We start from the raw sequence: 19319 nt of genomic DNA on the forward strand, positions 1-19319 counted from the left end.
CACAAAAAGAAACTAATCAAAAACATGCAAGTTACGAGGTCTGTTAGGTTTAATTTTTGTTAAAGCTTCGGCTTAGAGATGCTCTAGTTACAGTTCTTATGAGGAATCTTCCTTACGAATGATTAAAGCAATCTTAATCCTTCATTTCTTCTACTTGTTGAAGGCGATCCATATTAATTAACACACACATACTTCGAGATTTTGTTATTATTTTTGTTTCATGAAGATCTGTCGAGGTTTTCTGGGAATCGCTCCTCGCACACACACTCACATGTACACCACCACCACCATCATCTCGATTCCTGGTTTATCCAAGAAAAAAATCAGTCAGAACTTGACTTGATGTAAAGACAAAGAAAGCCAAAAAAAGAAAAACAAACACAGATGAACTCCTTGATGTTTTTTAAAATGTATCCTAGGCACGCCAATGAAATCCAATCACTGAAGCTGCATTTGAATGGGGTAGTGATCGCTGATATTTCTTGCCTGTGGAAGAAAAAAGAAAACTAATGATTAGATCTATAGTACAAGCAAGCAAATGATCCTAGTACAAAAATACCTTGCTTCCTGTGAATACATGCAATCAAGAATCGGGAAGAAAACAGAAAACAAATGATTAGATCTATAATATAAGCAAGCAAATAATCCTAGAACAAAAATACCTTGCTTTCTGTGATATACAATCAAGAATCATATACATCACTGCAGATCTGCCCAAACTTTTAAATACAGTAATAGCGTCCTTCCTCTTGGATGTAAGCTTATTAAAAAACCTGACTCAGTGACTGCTTCCTGGGCTTCCTGGGCAGAGCAGAAAGTGTTTGTTAAATTGAGTTGGCAGACTTTTGTTTGTTTGTTTGCTACCCCCCGCGGGTTAGGGGGAAGAATTTACCCGATGCTCCCCAGCATGTCGTAAGAGGCGACTAACGGATTCTGTTTCTCCTTTTACCCTTAAGTGTTTCTTGTATAGAATATAGTCAATTTTTGTGAAGATTTTAGTCAAGCAGTATGTAAGAAATGTTAAGTCCTTTGTACTGGAAACTTGCATTCTTCCAGCAAGGTAATATATTGTACTAAGTTGCAAGCCCCTGGAGCAAATTTTTGATTAGTGCTTTTGTGAACAAGAAACAATTGACAAGTGGCTCTATCCCATCTCCCCCCTTTCCCCGTCGCGATATAATCTTCGTGGTTGAAAACGACGTTAAACACCAAATAAAGAAAGAAAGAAAGAAAGTTTGTTTGCTTAACGCCCAGCCGACCACGAAGGGCCATATCAGGGCGGTGCTGCTTTGACATTTAACGTGCGCCACACACAAGACAGAAGTCGCAGCACAGCCGGGCTTCATGTCTCACCCAGTCACATTATTCTGACACCGGACCAACCATGCAGTCCTAGCACTAACCCCACAATGCCAGACACCAGGCGGAGCAGCCACTAGATTGACAATTTTAAAGTCTTAGGTATGACCCGGCCGGGGTTCGAACCCACGACCTCCCGATCACGGGGCGGAAGCCTTACCACTAGGCCAACCGTGCCCGTTCAGTTGGCAGACTGAGGTGGGTACGTGTCTGTTACAACCTTTAATGTAGAAGAAATATCTCACTGTGCACAAATTCGGCGTGGCTGTTTGGAACGTGTAAAGGTAAAAGAACATTCTTATCCCTTCTAAAAGACTTACACTACCCGTCATAAAAAAAAGTACAGATACATTTTGCTGTAGATCTTTGTAATGCGGCCAGTTATGTTAAAACCAAGTATATTGCCAGACAGATAATTCATTCCCCTACCGTATGAAATAAAGAGTTTCATTTTTATAAATTAGTGTTTATGCAGTGTACCGGAGACCTAGGACACCCCCAAAATCAAATTCACAAAAACAAACTTGCAGACACTAAAATACACAAAAAATAAAAATAAGTAAGAGTAACCCCGTTTTTGATCTGAAATGGAAGAACAACTCATGTTCTACCCATACATATTCATTCATTCAGCTGTTGTGCCTAGCTATGTTGTTTTGCCATTTTGAAGAAGACTGGTGTCAGCCTCGTCAGAAGCCGTAAAAGGCCTGTTTTGGCATCATTTTTTGTGGGCTATGTTGGTAAAAAAAAACGTAGTTTTGTAATGGCTCGTTGTATTGCTTTTAAATTTGTCATGAGTATTGTTAATACAATTGTAAAAGAGTTAGTAAAATATCATGGCGTTTTGATGAGTTTTTTTGACGTTCTGGAACTTTTCAGAAAAGTTTGATTAAACTGTAATAACTCTTTACAGTATGGTTGCAAAAATTCAGCATTTTACAAACTTTAACACACATGAATGTTACAATTAGGGATCAATTTTGGTACAAAATCAACAACGCGCTTGGGTGGTAGGGAGATATGAATGCGAAACAACAATTACGAAAAGCAGGTCTTCCAACATCAAAACCCAGTCCAGCGCAGCAGACTGAACTGGCACGTCACTTACAGCGACAAAAAGCGTGCCAGTTCATACGGACAGACACTGCTCATTACTAAGACTCAAAAATCGTAACATGATCAGAATTACCTCTTCATAGGAGAGATGCATGCCTGTCTCAAAGTTGTACACCAGAACGCTTCCCGATACCACAGCAGGTTTGACCAAACCAGTTGCGATGAATCTGGAAACATATATATCTTCAATGAAAAGATGTGGCAAAGGGCGGGTCAGGAGTCGGTGGACAGCTAAATCTTGAGGAGGAAGTGGGGCTGGATTGGACACACCCTCAAGAAACCAACATTCAGCATCACTACAATACTCTCGCTGGGAACTGACCCGCAAGGTAAAAGAAAAAGCGGAAGGCCAAGAAACAGCTGGAGACGAGACACAGAGGGGACGGGACATAGACGAAGCATCAGCTGGACTGAGGCGGCAAGAACAGCCCCGAGTTGAGTGCTATATTGAGAAGCGTAGTCAATGACCTATGCTTCGCTGGTGGCAATGGGCCCAAGTAAGTAAGTAAAAAAAAAAAGGCAATACAGGTTCAAATTTGCACTCATGTCATGCATTTTATAATTAAGTTATTATGTCCTTGTTTTTGTAATAACCCAGCAAAGATGCACCGATATTTTGTCAATCTGATATGAACGTCTTCAATGTCACAAATTGATCATCTGCTGCAATCTGCCCCCCAAAAGAGTGAACGTCCATGTTTTTCAAGACTGCCAGAAATGAAAGGCCGGTCACCTGTCATAGGCACAGTCGGTGTTGTGGCTGGCGGTGGTGTCAGCGGCTTTATCGACCAGGAAATCGAAGCGGTCATCCGTATACAGGTTGTTAAGGTGGTACTTAGTGTTGGACAAATACCGGCAGTCTGCGTTGTAGTCACCAGCTATGATGAAATTCTGAAATCCATAAGATTAGTTCGCTTACAAACCATTTGAACAAATCACAAACAGAAGTGTTGGTTGGTGTTTCTTGCAAAAAAGGTGACACAAAGCAACACACTAATTAACATGCACGCTAATAGAGATCTTGCAGGACATTCTCAACATAAAAATCAGTATGCGGACATTTTCCCGTTTTTTATTCAAAATAATATTGCTCAGTTTTGAGAAAAATCACACGTCAAGTAGGCTACGTGATATGCATGCATAATTATGTACCTAATTCACGTTGTTCAGGATATACAGAAAAATAGTTAAACTATACTTTGCTGAGCCATAATCATACAGTAAAGTCTACCTGTGTTCCCAGAACCTTGGTCGCGTAATTGTACGCATCAACAAGTGCATTCATTTCAGCGAACACGTCGGATGGCTTCAGATGCACACCCATTAGTGCAAAATCGGTCAGATCTGTTGAGAGAGATACACAGATTCAGTATTCAAGCAGGTTAGCAAACAGTAAGGCACACACATGCGGCGCACACGTGGACACACATTCTGTCGAGTAACAAACTTGAGCGGACAGGTCAGCAACAAAATAATGTGAACAAGTGTGGAAATTCAACCGCCGGAACACCACATTATATGTAACAAACGGTAAACGTGTATTAAAAAAAAAGTATGCCCGGGACATATAGGACACCAAGAAACAAATTCCACACTGCATAAAAATGAGTATCGCACCCAATCAACCAACAGAGGGACACACAGATCAAACCAGTGCTTTCAAAACACAGAATAAATGGCGGAGCAAACAGATACAAATCTTAATTGGGAAAAGTAAGACTGACAGAACAGTTACAATGCCACCCCCATCCCCTTTCTCAATCCCGCATCTAAACCAACAAACACTCACACGAACACACACACACGATCGGTGTGCAAAACACAGATAATTCTCACGGGTCTGGGTTGTGTGGAAGTGAGCAGAGTAGGGCTCGCGCTCAAAATCGTCATCTGGGTCTGGGTATCTGACAGCCCCTCTCAAAGTCACCTTGTCGGATCTTCAGGCAAACCGAAAAAATGATGCTGTTACTCGAGTGCATACAGAGTGAAAGATTGAGGGAGAGACAGACACAGACAGAGAGACAGACACAGCCGGAGAGAGCCGCCTGGGGACAGACGACAGAGACAGAGGAGATAGATTCTAAACTGTTATGTACCCACTGAACTGACATGAAAGCATCAGACGGCAAGGCCGAAACACAATTGTTTTCTCTTCTGTACTCATTCACCCCATTAGAGAGAGATTTTGGATGTTTTTAATCCGCTCTGTGTGTGTGTGTGTGTGTGTGTGTGTGTGTGAGAGAGAGAGATTTTGGATGTTTTTAATCCACTCTGTGTGAGAGAGAGAGAGAGAGAGCTAGCCTATACGTTTCCTTTACCTATAAATGATGGCCAGATGCTCCTTGTATGAAGTTCGTCCCATGGCCTCGCTTATTGTCAGGCTGTAAGGTCCACCCAGTCTGCACGTGGAACACGTAAGGTCAACAACAGCAAAAATATATACAGGGTGACCCCCTAAAAATGCAACCGATAAAAATGGTAATAACTTCTGCATCTGTTTAAAGAACTTCTCCGTTTTTTGTGTACATTAACTTCAACTTATGCATGATCATATCAACAACTTTCAAAAATATAGGTTAAGTGATCTGATTTTTGTGCTCTTTCGAAAATAATCCAAATTCAGGAATCGGCTGAAAAGTAGGCGATTTGACATTGAGCAGTACCCGCTCTCACTGACCCGATTTAAACCTTCCAGACTTTTACATTTAGGAATATCTGAAGGTCCAACTGGCAAGTATACAAAAACACCCCAGATCATTGGTGATCTGAAAAATGCAATTGCACCCAATCTGGACGGTTGGAATATCGCGAATGTGTTTACTGCTCAATGTCAAACCTCGTACTTTTCCGCCGATTCCTGAATTTGGATATTTTGTTTGATAGAGCACAAAAGTCAGACCCGTTGACTTCTACATTTGAAACTAGGTGATATGATTATGCATAAGCTGAAGTTAGTGTACATTAAATATGACGTAGTTCGTTGTACAGATGCAGAAGTTATTAGCATTTGTATGCGTTGCATTTGTGTAGGTCACCCTGTATATGTTAGTTTCCTATGACTAAGCCAATTTAACTAGAAGGGTCGGTAGGTCGTTTCCTTTTGTTCGATAGAAGTTTGCTTTTCATTAACATAGGCGTATATCTGGCTTTTCATTGGCCCAAAATCGCGCGAACTATACTGTTCAAAAAAAGAAACGCATAGCTTGTAATATTTGGTTAATTTAGTTATACTGTTCAAAAAAAGAAACGCATAGCTTGTAATATTTGGTTAATTTAGTTATATGGCTACAAGGATATCCACCAAACTGCAGAAAATGTTTATCTGGTCGTCGACCTTTCGTCCATTGCCACAATTGAGCTCTGCACGTGACGCATGCGTTATCAGTGGCTACAATGTCAAAATTGCTCATTTGGCATGACCACTCGTCATGCTTCAGTGTAATCTCGTGAAACTCGGGGAATATTGAGCTCTCACCATGTCTTCCAAAACCCATAAAAGCGGATTGTTCGCCACAAAGAAATCAGACGACAATTCAGCGACGAAAGATGGCCCGATTGAGCAGAGAAGACCACCAAATTGCATTGGGTCGTTTACAAGCAGGCCAAAGTCAAAGTGCAATCGCCAGGCACTTCCACGTGTCCCAGAGCACCATCAGTAGACTGTGGGTCAGGTTTCAAGCCACTGGCTCCGTTGCTGACTTGCCACGAGCGGGAAGACCAAGGGCGACAACTGCTGCTCACGACCGCTTCATACGGCTCCGCCACCTCCGGAATCGTTTCCTGTCGGCCTCATCTTCTGTCCCGGCTCTCCCCGGGCCACACCGATTATCGGACCAGACCGTGCGGAACCGCCTGCATGAAGCTGGTTTGAGAGCTCGCAGACCTCACAGAGGAGCTGTCCTCAGCCGCCGCCATCGCCAGAACCGAGTGCAGTGGGGCAACCAGCACCTTCGCTGGACCGTCCGGAATCACTGGAGACACGTGTGGTTCAGCGACGAGTCCTACTTCCTGCTCCAGCGACATGATGGTCGGAGGAGGGTCTACCGGAGAGTAAACGAACGTTACGCGCCCAACTGTGTGGATGAGGCACCCGTTCATGGTGGTGGAGGCGTCATGGTGTGGGGGGCAATCAATACCGCTGGAAGGAGCACCCTGGTGCACGTCCAAGGGCGCATAACTGCCCAGCGATACGTGGAGGAAATTCTGCGCCCACACGCCCTTCCTCTTCTGGCTGACCAGGATGCCATATTCCAGCAGGACAACGCTCGCCCGCACACAGCACGACTCACCACCCAGTTCCTCACCGACCACCATGTCCAGGTGCTTCCCTGGCCATCCATGTCGCCAGACATGAACCCGATAGAACACCTCTGGGGTGAATTGGACAGACGTGTGCGCAGGCGAGAAGAAGCGCCGGCAAATCACCGCGATCTATTGCAGGCACTTCAGGAGGAGTGGGACACCATCCCACAGCAAGATATCCGGCATCTGATCCAGTCCATGCCCAGAAGGTGCCGGGCAGTTGTTGCTGCTCAAGGCAGTCACACCCCCTACTGACTTGACAGCCTCGGCACCCAATCGTATTGATTGACTGATTGATTTGAAGATGCAAATGAACTGTGTGTGCATTCAACTGTGTCCATACCAAATTTCAAACAAATAATCTAAATATTGGATTTTCTGTTAATTTTTTCGAAAAATAAAACAAATTTGGCAAGTAGCAACTATGCGTTTCTTTTTTTGAACAGTATATATGTCGGACAAGAGTATCTTTCTCTGCAAAGTTGGCAAAATCGAACGCGGAAGAGCAGAATACATATCCGCATTTCCTGGAAACCTACCTGTTGACTTCATCCAAAACAGCGTGGATGGCTGTGGTATCCATCACCTCCTCGATGGACACAATGTCGTAACGAAGAAGAATCTGTAGTGTTGTTTGAAAACAGAGAAAAATCGTAAGCGTTTCGTTATTATACAAATTAAAGTGTGTGTGTGTGTGTATGTATGTGTGTTTGTACCGGTATGTGTGTTTGTATGTGTGTGTGTTTGTGTGTGTGTGTGTGTTTGTGTGTGTGCGCGCGTGCGTGTGGATGTGTGCCTACGTGTGGGTGAGTGTGTTTGTGTGTGTGTGTGTATGTGTGTGTGTGTGTGTGTGTGTATCAACCTCCCAAACATTCTTTGTTGTCTCATTTTTTTTTGTATGGACATTTATTTATTTTTACAGTATGATACACAGATTTTGTTTCAGACATGTGTCAGTAATGATGGGCCAGTCAAGTCACTGCAAAAAAACAAAACAAGTCGCGTAAGGCGAAAATACAACATTTAGTCAAGCTGTCGAACTCACAGAATGAAACGGAACGCAATGCAATTTTTCAGCAAGACCATAATTACTCGTAGCATCGTCAGTCCACCGCTCGTGGCAAAGGCAGTGAAATTGACAAGAAGAGCGGGGTAGTAGTTGCGCTGAGAAGGATAGCACGCTTTTCTGTACCTCTCTTCGTTTTAACTTTCTGAGCGTGTTTTTAATCCAAACATATCATATCTATATGTTTTTGGAATCAGGAACCGACAAGGAATAAGATGAAAGTGTTTTTAAATTGATTTCGAAAATTTAATTTTAATCATAATTTTTATATTTTTAATTTTCAGAGCTTGTTTATAATCCAATTATAACATATTTATATGTTTTTGGAATCAGGAAATGATGAAGAATAAAATGAACGTAAATTTGGATCGTTTTATAAAAAATTTTTTTTTTTACAATTTTCAGATTTGTAATGACCAAAGTCATTAATTAATTTTTAAGCCACCAAGCTGAAATGCAATACCGAAGTCCGGCCTTCGTCGAAGATTGCTTGGCCAAAATTTCAATCAATTTGATTGAAAAATGAGGGTGTGACAGTGCCGCCTCAACTTTTACAAAAAGCCGGATATGACGTCATCAAAGGTATTTATCGAAAAAAATGAAACAAAAATTCCGGGGATATCATTCCCAGGAACTCTCATGTAAAATTTCATAAAGATCGGTCCAGTAGTTTGGTCTGAATCGCTCTACACACACACTCGCACAGACACGCACACACACACATACACACACACACACACACACACACACACACACAAACACATACACCACGACCCTCGTCTCGATTCCCCCTCTATGTTAAAACATTTAGTCAAAACTTGACTAAATGTAACAAGTCGCGTAAGGCGAAATTACTACATTTAGTCAAGCTGTCGAACTCACGGGATGAAACTGAACGCACTGTATTTTTTCACCAAGACAGTACAGCTTCGTCAATCCCCGCGTGAAGGAAATCGCTCACCTCCCACGTGCAAAACGTAGTGATATTGACACGCCAGATTAGCGCGGTAGCGTATTGTGCTAAGCAGGAAAGCGCGCTTTTTTGTATTCTTGTTAACTTTCTGAGCTTGTTTTGAATCCAACCTATCATATCTATATGTTTTTGGAATCAGGAAATGATAAAGAGTAAGATGAAATCATTTTTGGATCGATTTCTTAAATTTTAATCGTAAGATTAATTAATCTATTTTTGTTAATTGTGATCACATTTTAAGAGTAAACATGACATATGTATATATTTTTAGATTCAGAATGTGATGAAGAATACGATGCAATCAATTTTAAGTCTGTTTGCGAAAAATCGATTTTAATGACAACTTTAATGAGCAAACTCATTAATTAATTTTTAAGCCTCCAAGCTGAAATGCAATATCAAAGTCCGGGCTTTGTCGAAGATTACTTGACCAAAATTTCAACCAATTTGGTTGAAAAATGAGAGCGTGACAGTGCCGCCTCAACTTTCACGAAAAGCCGGATATGACGTCATCAAAGACATTTATCAAAAACATGAAAAAAACTTCTGGAGATACCATACTCAGGATCTCTCATGTCAAGTTTCATGAAGATCGGTCTAGTAGTTTTCTCTGAATCGCTCTACACACACACACACACACACACACACACACACACACACACACACACACATACACCACACCCTCGTCTCGATTCCCCCCTCTACGTTAAAACATTTAGTCAAAACTTGACTAAATGTAAAAAGTATACACAAATTCAGTATCAATCTAAATAAAACCAGTCTTTTCTCAAGTAATTCAAACCAGATTGAGATGGTTACCGTTCAGAATATCATACAGAATTATACCAAAGATAAGTCTATTGTTTTGGAATAAAATTGTCGATTCTTCACTGTGCACCTTTTGTTTTGAAGAAGACAGCCTGGAACATTTTCTCTTGGACTGTTCTACAGGAGTGATTTTTAGCCAAAAAATGTACAAGAACGATTTAAAGTGGAGAAATATCACACCTTTATCAGTAGTAGTTCCCAAAAATGTATACTGAATGGAAACCTTATATAGATTATTTTCGTTTTTCTTTTCTTTCCGAGTGAAACCCCTATTTCCGCCAACTCACAGTCACTGTGTTGCAGTCAATCCAACCAGATGAACCTGTAATTAGTTGTAAGAGATACAACTCAGACCACCACCACCATGTCCTTTGCACAGTCTTTCTCTAGTCCTCCTCAGTATATCCAAACTCGTCATATGTTGACATGTGAATTGAACGTATGTAGCAGGTACATATGTATGTCTGTGTATTTGTATAAACATGTGTATGTTAATAAAAGAAGAAGTTTTTGCTTTGGAATTAAGCAAAACGAAAGTTCCCTGGGCCATCATGAAAGTTCCTTGCTCCTTCGGATTCGATTAGCTAAACGCTTGTCGCCACTTACAGACCTGCAGGTTCTTGAAATGTTATAATCATAGAACGTTTAAAATAAAATGTTTTCATCAAGTAACACCATGTACCGATATCTTTTTTCGGGACTGTACTGTATACATTTTGTTTTCGTTTGTTGGTGCCAATGAGGCCGTATCTTACCTCGGCGACATGTTTGAGAAAATCGACATGGCCAATCTTGTTCCGACTCATTCGCTGGATGTTGAACGCACCAATCGTCAACGTTGCTTCTGTCACGTGACTGATGACGTAGAGAACACAGCAAAGAAGAGTCTTCGTCGTCATGTTTCTGGGTCTGCTTTTTCGTGATGGGGTGTTCTGGTGAAGATCAGTACTGATTCATGTGACACTGGCCGCCAAATATAGCGCTTACCATTCCGACATTCGTCAACACTGTGGGTTTTATAAGGCCAGAGGTGGCAAGAAATGTTGGTCCAAAAACGTGTTTTGGGCTCTTCAGTTTTAGGTATTGTAGCCGTCCATACGGACAGACACTGCTCATTACTAAGACTCACAAATCGTAAAATGATAATTTCCTACATACGTGTACAGTTTGAAAGGAAGCACATCAAAGATCACACAACATTCCAAGCATACGCCAGTAAAGCACACCTGTGGCCAAATAAATTAACCTTGAAGACATATCATATCTGTCAAATTCAATCGAAAACACAGTATCTCTTCAAAAATGAACACACTTGAATGAGCAAACATTTCACGAAAAAGTACCCCGGTGGCCAAATAAATGGAACTTGTCGACAATGTCAAATTCAATAAAATTATGAAAAAAACAAAACAAAAACTATATTTTTACAAATAAACACACCAAAATAACCGAACAGTTTTGAAAACATATCAGAAAAATGTAATCGGCGCAGTAGGTTTGTGACCTTACAGTCAAGATAAGCCATACTTACACTGTTTGTCCTGTTCTGTATTACACTGACGTGACGACCAGCTGTCCAGACTGCCGAGACTGAGATTTCACATATTCTGTCAGTTTGACTATGTTTGCAGAATAGTTTTGTCAATAGCCACTCCCCCTAGCAAACATCGTGAAACAATTGGAACCACAGGTCTTTGAAGTACAATTTATTTGATCTTTCACGCTGAAGTTTACGCTTTTTACACAGTGTTTTAACTTGTTGGATCGGATCCACAACTCTATGCTCACGTCTCTTGGTGATAACGGCTCGGTCGTTTCGAGGTCCCTGTGAGGTCAGGATTTTCCTTATCTATTAGAACCATGTCACTATAACATGCAGCAGACTACACCAAAGTATCACTTCATGCAGTATTCTTATCATCGCATTTTCTTTCTCATTTTTCGTGATAAAACACCTTTGGTAATTATGATAATGATCACGTGTTCCACGTGCGGGATACGATTTTCCAATGACATAATGACGTACCGGGTGAGGTCCTTGTGCAGAAACTATTAATCTGCTTGAGGGCAGTGAAGTGTGCGTCTTCGGGTCCATCTGGGGGGTTCTGTTGTTTCTTTGTTTATTTAGTTATTGCCAACAGAGAGTATTCAGATTTTGAAGAGATGATTCATATGTTGCCAACGCATTCTTGTACACTATAATAAGTTGCATTTCCTTCAGGCAAACCAACGCTTTTGTCCATTATTGTTCGTCCTTTGTAAAAAAAATTAGCGATTTTCAAACCTTGACAGCGGCGACCTCAAAATTATTCCCACATAAACTTATTAGAAGGCACTTTGCTGTTCGCTCCAGAAGCTGTAAAAAAAAGCAAAAGGGAAATAGTATGACTTTGAGTAAGTACGTTTAGGCGTTTACAAAAAAAGTACTGAATAAAACAACTTTGGACAACCCCCTCAGGCCTTATTAATTCCTAGCTGCTTCTTCTGCAGTGTGGATGGTTCGTTGACAGATGTGCAATTCTTTTGCTGATCTCATTCCAGGCCATTGTCGTTCCTTGCAATTTTGACAGAATAATTAAATTAACCTTCAGTTCACTACCTATGATCTAGTGCACTTTTCTTGCAAAATTAACCATTAGTCAATGCTTTTGGACCACCCCTCGTAGTACAGGTTTCTGCTAAATGCTTCTCTTGCACTTTTAAAATTTCGTTGACAGGTGTGCAGTTCTTTTTGCAGTGTATTGACCACAATGCCGGCCTTTGTCCTTTCCACAATTTGGTCACAGAAAGGTGTATTCTGACACCTTCTGTACGCACGTTCCACGCATCTGTGCTTTGTTCTTTAAGGGTGTGGGTGTGTGTGTTCGACATATGGCTAATTGTTTTCCTAGTCGACCATATATATATGGCACGGTTGGCCTAGTAGTAAGGCGTCCGCCCCGTGTTCGGGAGGTCGTGGGTTCGAACCCCGGTCGGGTCATACCTAAGACTTTAAAATTAGCAATCTAGTGGCTGCTCCGCCTGGCGTCTGGCATTATGGGGTTAGTGTTAGGACTGGTTGGTCCGGTGTCAGAATAATGTGACTGGGTGAGACATGAAGCCTGTGCTGCGACTTCTGTCTTGTGTGTGGCGCACGTTAAATGTCAAAGCAGCACCGTCCTGATATGGCCCTTCGTGGTCGGCTGGGCGTTAAGCAAACAAACAAACAAACCGGTATGGTATACACTATGAAGTCCATAGTACGAAGTTAGTTGTACAGTATTGAAATGGGCACGTACAGGCTCTTCGTGCAAGGTGAAAGGGTTGAGGGTTGGCATACATGTTCTTGGTCGAGATAAAAGAGTGCGGGGCAGATGGTGTGTGTGTGTGTGTGTGTGTATGTGTGTGTATGTGTGTGTGTGTGTGTGTCAATGTGTGCTTTCCGCTTCAACTTGTTTTCCCTGATTGGTTTAATTGCGTGGCTGGAGAGTCTTGAAAAGAATAAGAAAAACAAAGTTTGGACTGTAACGTAGAATAACTATTTTCTGTAGTTCGTTACCGGAAGTCGCCATCCTTCTTTGGGAAGGCACGTACCGTAACAGCCCAGGGTTCCCCACGGACGCCCGTCCTAGAGGGTCCCGGGACCCCAACTTTAAATGTTTAGAGGGTCCATGGACCCCCAACGCGGAGTTTTAGAAGATCCCAAGAGTCCATGGTCCCCAAACCTCCTGTGTTGATATAACGCATTGTTATCACGAATAGTGTGATATATATGAAGTGTCTTTTCTCTTCAGAATATTCGAAGAGAACACTTCAACTATACCTCGTTAACCTTCACCGGGCTTCCTGGGTCCTACAGGACCCAGAGGCACATAAAAATGACCATAACTCCAGTGCTAATACGAATTTTTTAATGAAATTTGGTGTATTCCTCGGCCACCTGCATGGCTTCCTATGACCCAAATTTTAAGTCAATCGGTCAAATTAGAAAACAATCAGCAATGACGTCGTTTGATATACCCGATTCTGGTTTCCTGGGTCCCACAGGACCCATACGTTTCAAAGAGGGATGGAGGTGTTTATACCGATTCGGATGATGTGGGTAACACAGGACCCACACTTTTTAAGCGCAGCAGTGATAAAGGGATATTCCCATGACGTTGACCGCCCAAGCCTCCGGGTCCGGTACCGGAGACACGAAGACTGGGAGACGCCGAGAGAACCGGGTGGCGAACAGATCCAAGAGGGGTTTGTCCACCTGCGTCCAAAGACGCCGCAGTGCCTGGTGCGCGATAGTCCACTCCGAGTGCAGTACCTGCGATGAGCGACTGAGCGAATCTGCCAAGATGTTCAGGCACCCCGGAAGGTACTTCGCTGAGATCACTATCCCCTGATGGAACGCCCAAGTGAGAATCTCGCATGCTCTGTTGGACAGAACTAGCGAGCGCGTGCCCCCCTGCTTGTTCAGGTACGCGGCCACAGTGGTGTTGTCCATGTGGATCAACACCTGCTTGCCTCGCAGAGAGGCGACAAACTCCAGAAGCCCGAGGCACACTGCTTCCAATTCCAGAATGTTGATGTGCAATAACTTCTGAGCCTGGTCCCAAAGACCGGAAGCTGTGTTCCCCTCCAGATGAGCTCCCCAACCCTGAAGAGAAGCATCGGTAAAGAGATGCAACTCCGGAAGGGGCAGTGAAATCGGAACGCCCTGAGTCAGCCAGGCCGAATCCAACCACTGCCTCGTTGACTCCAGGAACCATCCCTGAAGGGGAAGAGACAAATTCCAACCTTGAGAGGCTGGATCCCAGGCAGAGTTCAGAAACGCCTGAAACGGGCGTTTGTGAACTCTGCCCAGCGGAATCAGGGTAGACATCGACTCCATCTGGCCCTGGAGTGAAGCCAATACCCTGACTGGCGCGTGGCGGAGGCTCGACAGGGACCTGACCAGATCCTGTAGCTTGTCTATCCTCCGCTGGGCGGGACAAACAGTCCAAGCTCGGGTGTCGAACACCATGCCCAGATACGTAAACTGCTGAGAGGGAACCAAGTCGGACTTCCCTTGGTTCACGGAGAAACATAAGTCTCTCGCAGTCTGCAAGACTATCCGGGTGTGCTGATCGCACAGGGACTCTAGCTGATTCAGGACCAACCAGTCGTCCAGATAAACTCTGAGACGAATCCCTTGCTGCCGCACTAAAGCGCAAAGCTGGCGCACTATCATGGTGAAGATCCAAGGCGCTAACGAGAGCCCGAACGGCAGCGCCCTGAACTGGAACACCCTGTCGTCCCACAGGAACCGCAGCCACTTTCGATCTGACCTGTGCATCAGAATATGGAAGTATGCGTCTGTCAGGTCGATGGAAGTGACCCAGTCCAACGGACGAAGGGCCTCCCTGACAGACGCTGGAGTCTCCATCTTGAACGGAACCTTCCGGAGAAAGCCGTTCAAGGGAGACAGATCCAACACCGGTCGCCAACCCCCTGACGCTTTCGGGACGACAAACAGTCTCCCGTAAAACCCCGGGGATCGACGATCGATGACCTCCTCTATCGCATGCTTCTGCAAAAGCAGCAGCACCTCCGCCTGAATGACGGCACATGCCTCCGGATCGGCGGGAAACCTGAAACTGGGTGTTGTTCTGGTTAAAGGAGCCTTGTCCTCTAACCAGAGCAACCGGAACCCCGATCGAACCACTCCCATAACCCAAGGGCTGCTCGCGAGAGACAACCAAGCTGGAACGGCCCTTGAGAGGCCGCCCGCTACCAAAGGGGTAGGGGCTAGAGGAGTGGTTGGATCGGGGAGCCTTCATTGGGGGTTAGGTTTACCACCTGACCCCTTCTTCCCGAAGGAAGGCTTCTTATTATAGGGACGAGAACGGCTGCCACCCCTATGCGACCGCGCCACGAAAAGACGAAGACTGCGTGGAACCGCCTTTCTTCTGACCCTGCTTAAGGGCAAGCTCTGAAAGCTGACCCATCCTGTCCCCCACCGTCCGCAACCGCCTGAGCGGAAGCGTAGGCAGGAAACGGATTGCCGTTACCACCTACGACCGGAACTCCCGTAGGATGCGAACCGGAAGTCGATGGTAACGATTTGAAAGTGCCACGATCCCTCGAAAGAAATCCTGTGGCCGGAAATCCCTTTGCCGAAGCAGTAGAACCCATGGACGAGGGGCCGGGCGAATCGGCCCCAGCGACGCGGGTGGGATACACCAGTGTCCTCTTTCCAGACGTCGACAGTTTCCCAACGTACTGTATAAAAAAAATCACAGTAATTTCAGTTACGAGTTAGAAAACTCACTCTCTCTCTCTCTTTCTCTCTCTCTCTGGTGTGTGCGTGTGTGTGTGTGTGTGTGTGTGTGTGTGTGCAACATATCAAGTATCATTGCAATGAGAACTTATTTGGTATACAGTGTGAATATCAAAATGACCACATGATAATCTACGTTTTTGCACACATTCTTTGTCTCCAATTAGAAGGCCAGATATCGAATAAATAAACACTTCTGTGCCATCAACAAACAGTACACTTTGTATAAATGAAAACAGTAAAACTAACTTACTATGAGGCTGCTCCACATTGACCTGTACACATCCTGCCTGGTGGAACCCACGTGGTGCAGGATATGCACCATCCCCTTTGGCACGTCCGCGCTACAGACACAAAGGATGTAAAATATTAGTGAAATCAGAACTAACATTAGGGTGAAAATGGTGTTAACTCACTAGGACGTTGTATTCACCATGCATCACTGATCATCACTGTACATCTACAAAGTAGTCTATAAAACACAAGACAGTACGCGCAGCACGTTGATATTTTTTTTTTCGAGCTCAGCTAAATAACTGAAGCACGTGGGAATCTCATTATCACACCCAAATGAATAAATAGTTCCAAGTACACAAAGAGATCATGTTCTGACTTGTTGAAAGTACTTTATTACAGTGCCGTTCATTTTCTAGTACCAACGAAGTTTAGACAACAAAGGATTTAAAATGGCTTACCCAACATTTCTGAAAGCTTCCTCGAGGTTTGCCTTGCTTGCTGATGCCATTTTGTCAATGTGTCACGATGATCAGTACTCACGGAAACAAAAGAATTACATCGCCAAAGCAAATAACTATGTGCAACCTTCTTTAAAAAGTATGGGTCCTGTGGTACCCACATCATCCGAATCAGTATAAACAGTTTTATCCTTCTTTGAAAAATATGGGTCCTGTAGGACCCAGGATGCCATAATCGGGGTATCAAACACGAAGCCCGGTGAAGGTTAAAGGGAACACATACACTCTTTTCCATATCGTTCCGTGAAAATAGCATTTTTTTCTTGCACTATAATTGACTGACGACTACAGAGTTCCTACAGTACGCACGATAGCGGAAATGTTGTGCGTCCCTTTACCCGCTCTTTAGTGGTTTAGTGCGTCCCGGGAACCCCTCAATGAATTTCTAGTACGTGATTTCGGCTTCTAGTGCGTATAGGACGCAGGGACACATGGTTTGGGGAGCCCTGCGTAAGCCCTTTTCAGACAGATGCCCTTTTGTTGTCAGTTCCATCGCCGTTTGTACGACTCTTCCGAGTGAAAATAACTTAATTCAGTGATGAATTCTTTTCACGTGTGAGGAATTTATCACAAAAGCGCAGAATGGTGAGTCAGTCTCTTCTCTGTCTGATTTAAAAGGAAAAGTCCAAGGTTTTGAAACATCTCCAAAACTTTGATCATTGAATGCCAAATGTTTCAAACATGTCAGGACATTTTTTTGAAAATTAAAAAATTAAAGAAGTTGTTGTAATCAGAGATCTGTAGCAAGGGGATCGCCGAGACACAGTCTGCGTATCAAAGGTCCCGTTTCGCACAATCGCGTCCTCATGTGTCCAAGCCACTTCCGGTTCAGAGATAATACAGACGGCGGCACAACGTGCTCGTTTCTCTGCAGCGGAGATTCGGATACGTTTTTTGAAATTTGGATAAAACAGACCGCGCCCACCATGGGCTCAACTTAATTGTGCACTTGTGAATTGTCCAGCCAAACGGACCATCAATCGTGGACTATCTTTCCATATCAAATCAGTGGAGGCGAATTCAGTATTAGAGCTGCCTTGTTTTGTCTGTGCAAGTCTGTGACAAACTGTCTAGTAGTGTGTCGATTGTGTCAGGGACTGGATCCAAACCAATGTGCATGCACGTGTACTTTGGTACATGTGACACTACCACATCAGCAATTGGTATGCTGTGTTTGGTTTGGCATTTTGAGAGTTGTGTTCACACAAGATGGTGGGCATTCACACGTTTTGTTGCATTCATGTATGTGTGCATGCACTTTGTAGGAATAGTGGAACCTGCCCTGGTGATTTGCTCTTGATAACCTCCACCTGCCTACCACATATGACCACCCCAAATAATCACCATCGTGTTTTTTAAAATTATTTTTTTAATTTAACTTTTCCATAGTGACCACCTCAGTTTATGTCTATTCTGACAGACACATGGGGGGATTTGGAGGTTGTTTCTCACATAGCCCTATTTCATTGTCGATTGCTATGGAAGTGTAATGATGGGGAATATATTTACAACAACAAACAACAAGCGGTTTCCGGTTTCATACCATAGATGAAGTATATGCATACCTAGCCTTGTCAGGCGGGCTTCTGTAACAGGTCGACAGATGATACAAATTAATTTTTACTGTACATGAAATACATTCCAGGTAAAATCCGTTTCTTGGAAAGGCTACTAAACTTCCCCCACTCTAGTAGCTGCAGTCTAGCATATGGTCTTTTCAATGTTGCACTAAATCAGCAAGCTCTCCTTTAACCTGTACAACGTTCATTGTATGCAATGTTGAAACAAAGTTGCCTGGATCTGACCCATTCAGTCCTTGACTGTGTTCTAGAAAAATCGTTATTCTCTCGGCATCTACATGTACAGATTTTCTGCAGTCACTATTTTCGCAAACTTCATTCCGCAGCAGAATTTTTAGTCAGAGATCAGAACAGCAAATGGAATGGTACCAATTAAGCATGCTCTGTTACGTCATATGAAACCAGACAAATTGACTTAATGTGCCGGTTATGTCGGTCTTTTCCGTCCATAGTTTTATTTGTGAGTGTTTCAGTGTTCAGTGATTTCTACCGGTATATGCTTAAGTGGTTTGCACACTGAGGTTTGCGCACTAAAGCGTTGTCTGCAACAGCCAGCATTGACCAGGTGGGTATAGTTGTAGCTGCCAAAAACATGTTTTGAACACAGAATTTCACGTCAGAATAGCAATATAAATGTTATTGTGTTTTCGGCGTAGCAATAGGGCCCACTATTTTGATGCAAACAAGTATAATGAGACTCGTATTTGATTCGTCGGCATTAAGATAGCTTGCCCTATTGCTATGCTAAAAACACAACAGCTGTTAATAATGACCACTTTTGATTGGTTCCTTGGGTGGTCATCATAGACAGGCTTGCCTATACTTGAATGCTTGATCTTTATAATTATGAGGATGTACTGTTGTTCCAAGTTTGTATTGTGTGAACTTAGCTTTAATTAAGGTAGATGATTGAGTGATTATTGCTCTGTTGTTTTGATTATCAATCGTGATTTTTGCCCATGCATTATATGTCTGAACAGATGAAAAGTGCATTATATTTTTCACAATTTCAAGTTTCACTATGAAAATGTTTATGTTCGGATGTGTTTTT

General features: G+C 43.2%; 3 protein-coding genes across 3 annotated transcripts; all 3 read right to left on the reverse strand.

Annotated features, from left to right (window-relative positions):
* Nucleotides 1–387: 387 nt before the first annotated feature.
* Nucleotides 388–11333, reverse strand: LOC138962067 (deoxyribonuclease-1-like). Its single transcript, XM_070333775.1, has 9 exons — nt 11176–11333; nt 10400–10576; nt 7317–7399; nt 4794–4874; nt 4312–4412; nt 3707–3819; nt 3209–3366; nt 2549–2642; nt 388–486 (listed from the first exon to the last, which is right to left on the reverse strand). Exons 2-9 carry the CDS (start codon nt 10541–10543, stop codon nt 439–441), a joined length of 822 nt encoding a protein of 273 aa, XP_070189876.1. The 5' UTR covers nt 10544–10576; nt 11176–11333; the 3' UTR covers nt 388–438.
* Nucleotides 11334–13746: 2413 nt separating this feature from the next.
* Nucleotides 13747–15324, reverse strand: LOC138961152 (uncharacterized). The gene has a single exon (XM_070332751.1). It carries the CDS (start codon nt 15322–15324, stop codon nt 13747–13749), a length of 1578 nt encoding a protein of 525 aa, XP_070188852.1.
* On the reverse strand, nt 14483–16898 carry LOC138962066 (uncharacterized). The gene is made up of 3 exons (XM_070333774.1): nt 16629–16898; nt 16187–16277; nt 14483–15875 (listed from the first exon to the last, which is right to left on the reverse strand). The coding sequence occupies exons 1-3, from the start codon at nt 16676–16678 to the stop codon at nt 15573–15575; spliced, it is 444 nt and encodes a 147-aa protein (XP_070189875.1). The 5' UTR covers nt 16679–16898; the 3' UTR covers nt 14483–15572.
* Nucleotides 16899–19319: the final 2421 nt, after the last annotated feature.

Source organism: Littorina saxatilis, linkage group LG3, assembly GCF_037325665.1.
Source record: "Littorina saxatilis isolate snail1 linkage group LG3, US_GU_Lsax_2.0, whole genome shotgun sequence".
In the NCBI taxonomy this organism is placed as follows: Eukaryota; Metazoa; Mollusca; class Gastropoda; order Littorinimorpha; family Littorinidae; genus Littorina; species Littorina saxatilis.

Coding starts and splice junctions, on each gene's coding strand:
- LOC138961152 (XM_070332751.1), bottom strand. CDS start 15,324: ATGGGAGTGGTTCGATCGGGGTTCCGGTTGCTCTGGTTAGAGGACAAG.
- LOC138962066 (XM_070333774.1), bottom strand. CDS start 16,678: ATGGCATCAGCAAGCAAGGCAAACCTCGAGGAAGCTTTCAGAAATGTT. Junction 16,278..16,628: donor GAAGCTTTCAGAAATGTTGG/GTAAGCCATTTT, acceptor TTGTGTCTGTAG/CGCGGACGTGCCAAAGGGGA. Junction 15,876..16,186: donor CAATGTGGAGCAGCCTCATA/GTAAGTTAGTTT, acceptor TTTTTTATACAG/TACGTTGGGAAACTGTCGAC.
- LOC138962067 (XM_070333775.1), bottom strand. CDS start 10,543: ATGACGACGAAGACTCTTCTTTGCTGTGTTCTCTACGTCATCAGTCAC. Junction 2,643..3,208: donor ACCGACTGTGCCTATGACAG/GTGACCGGCCTT, acceptor ATATGTTTCCAG/ATTCATCGCAACTGGTTTGG. Junction 487..2,548: donor TGCATCTCTCCTATGAAGAG/GTAATTCTGATC, acceptor TTTCTTCCACAG/GCAAGAAATATCAGCGATCA.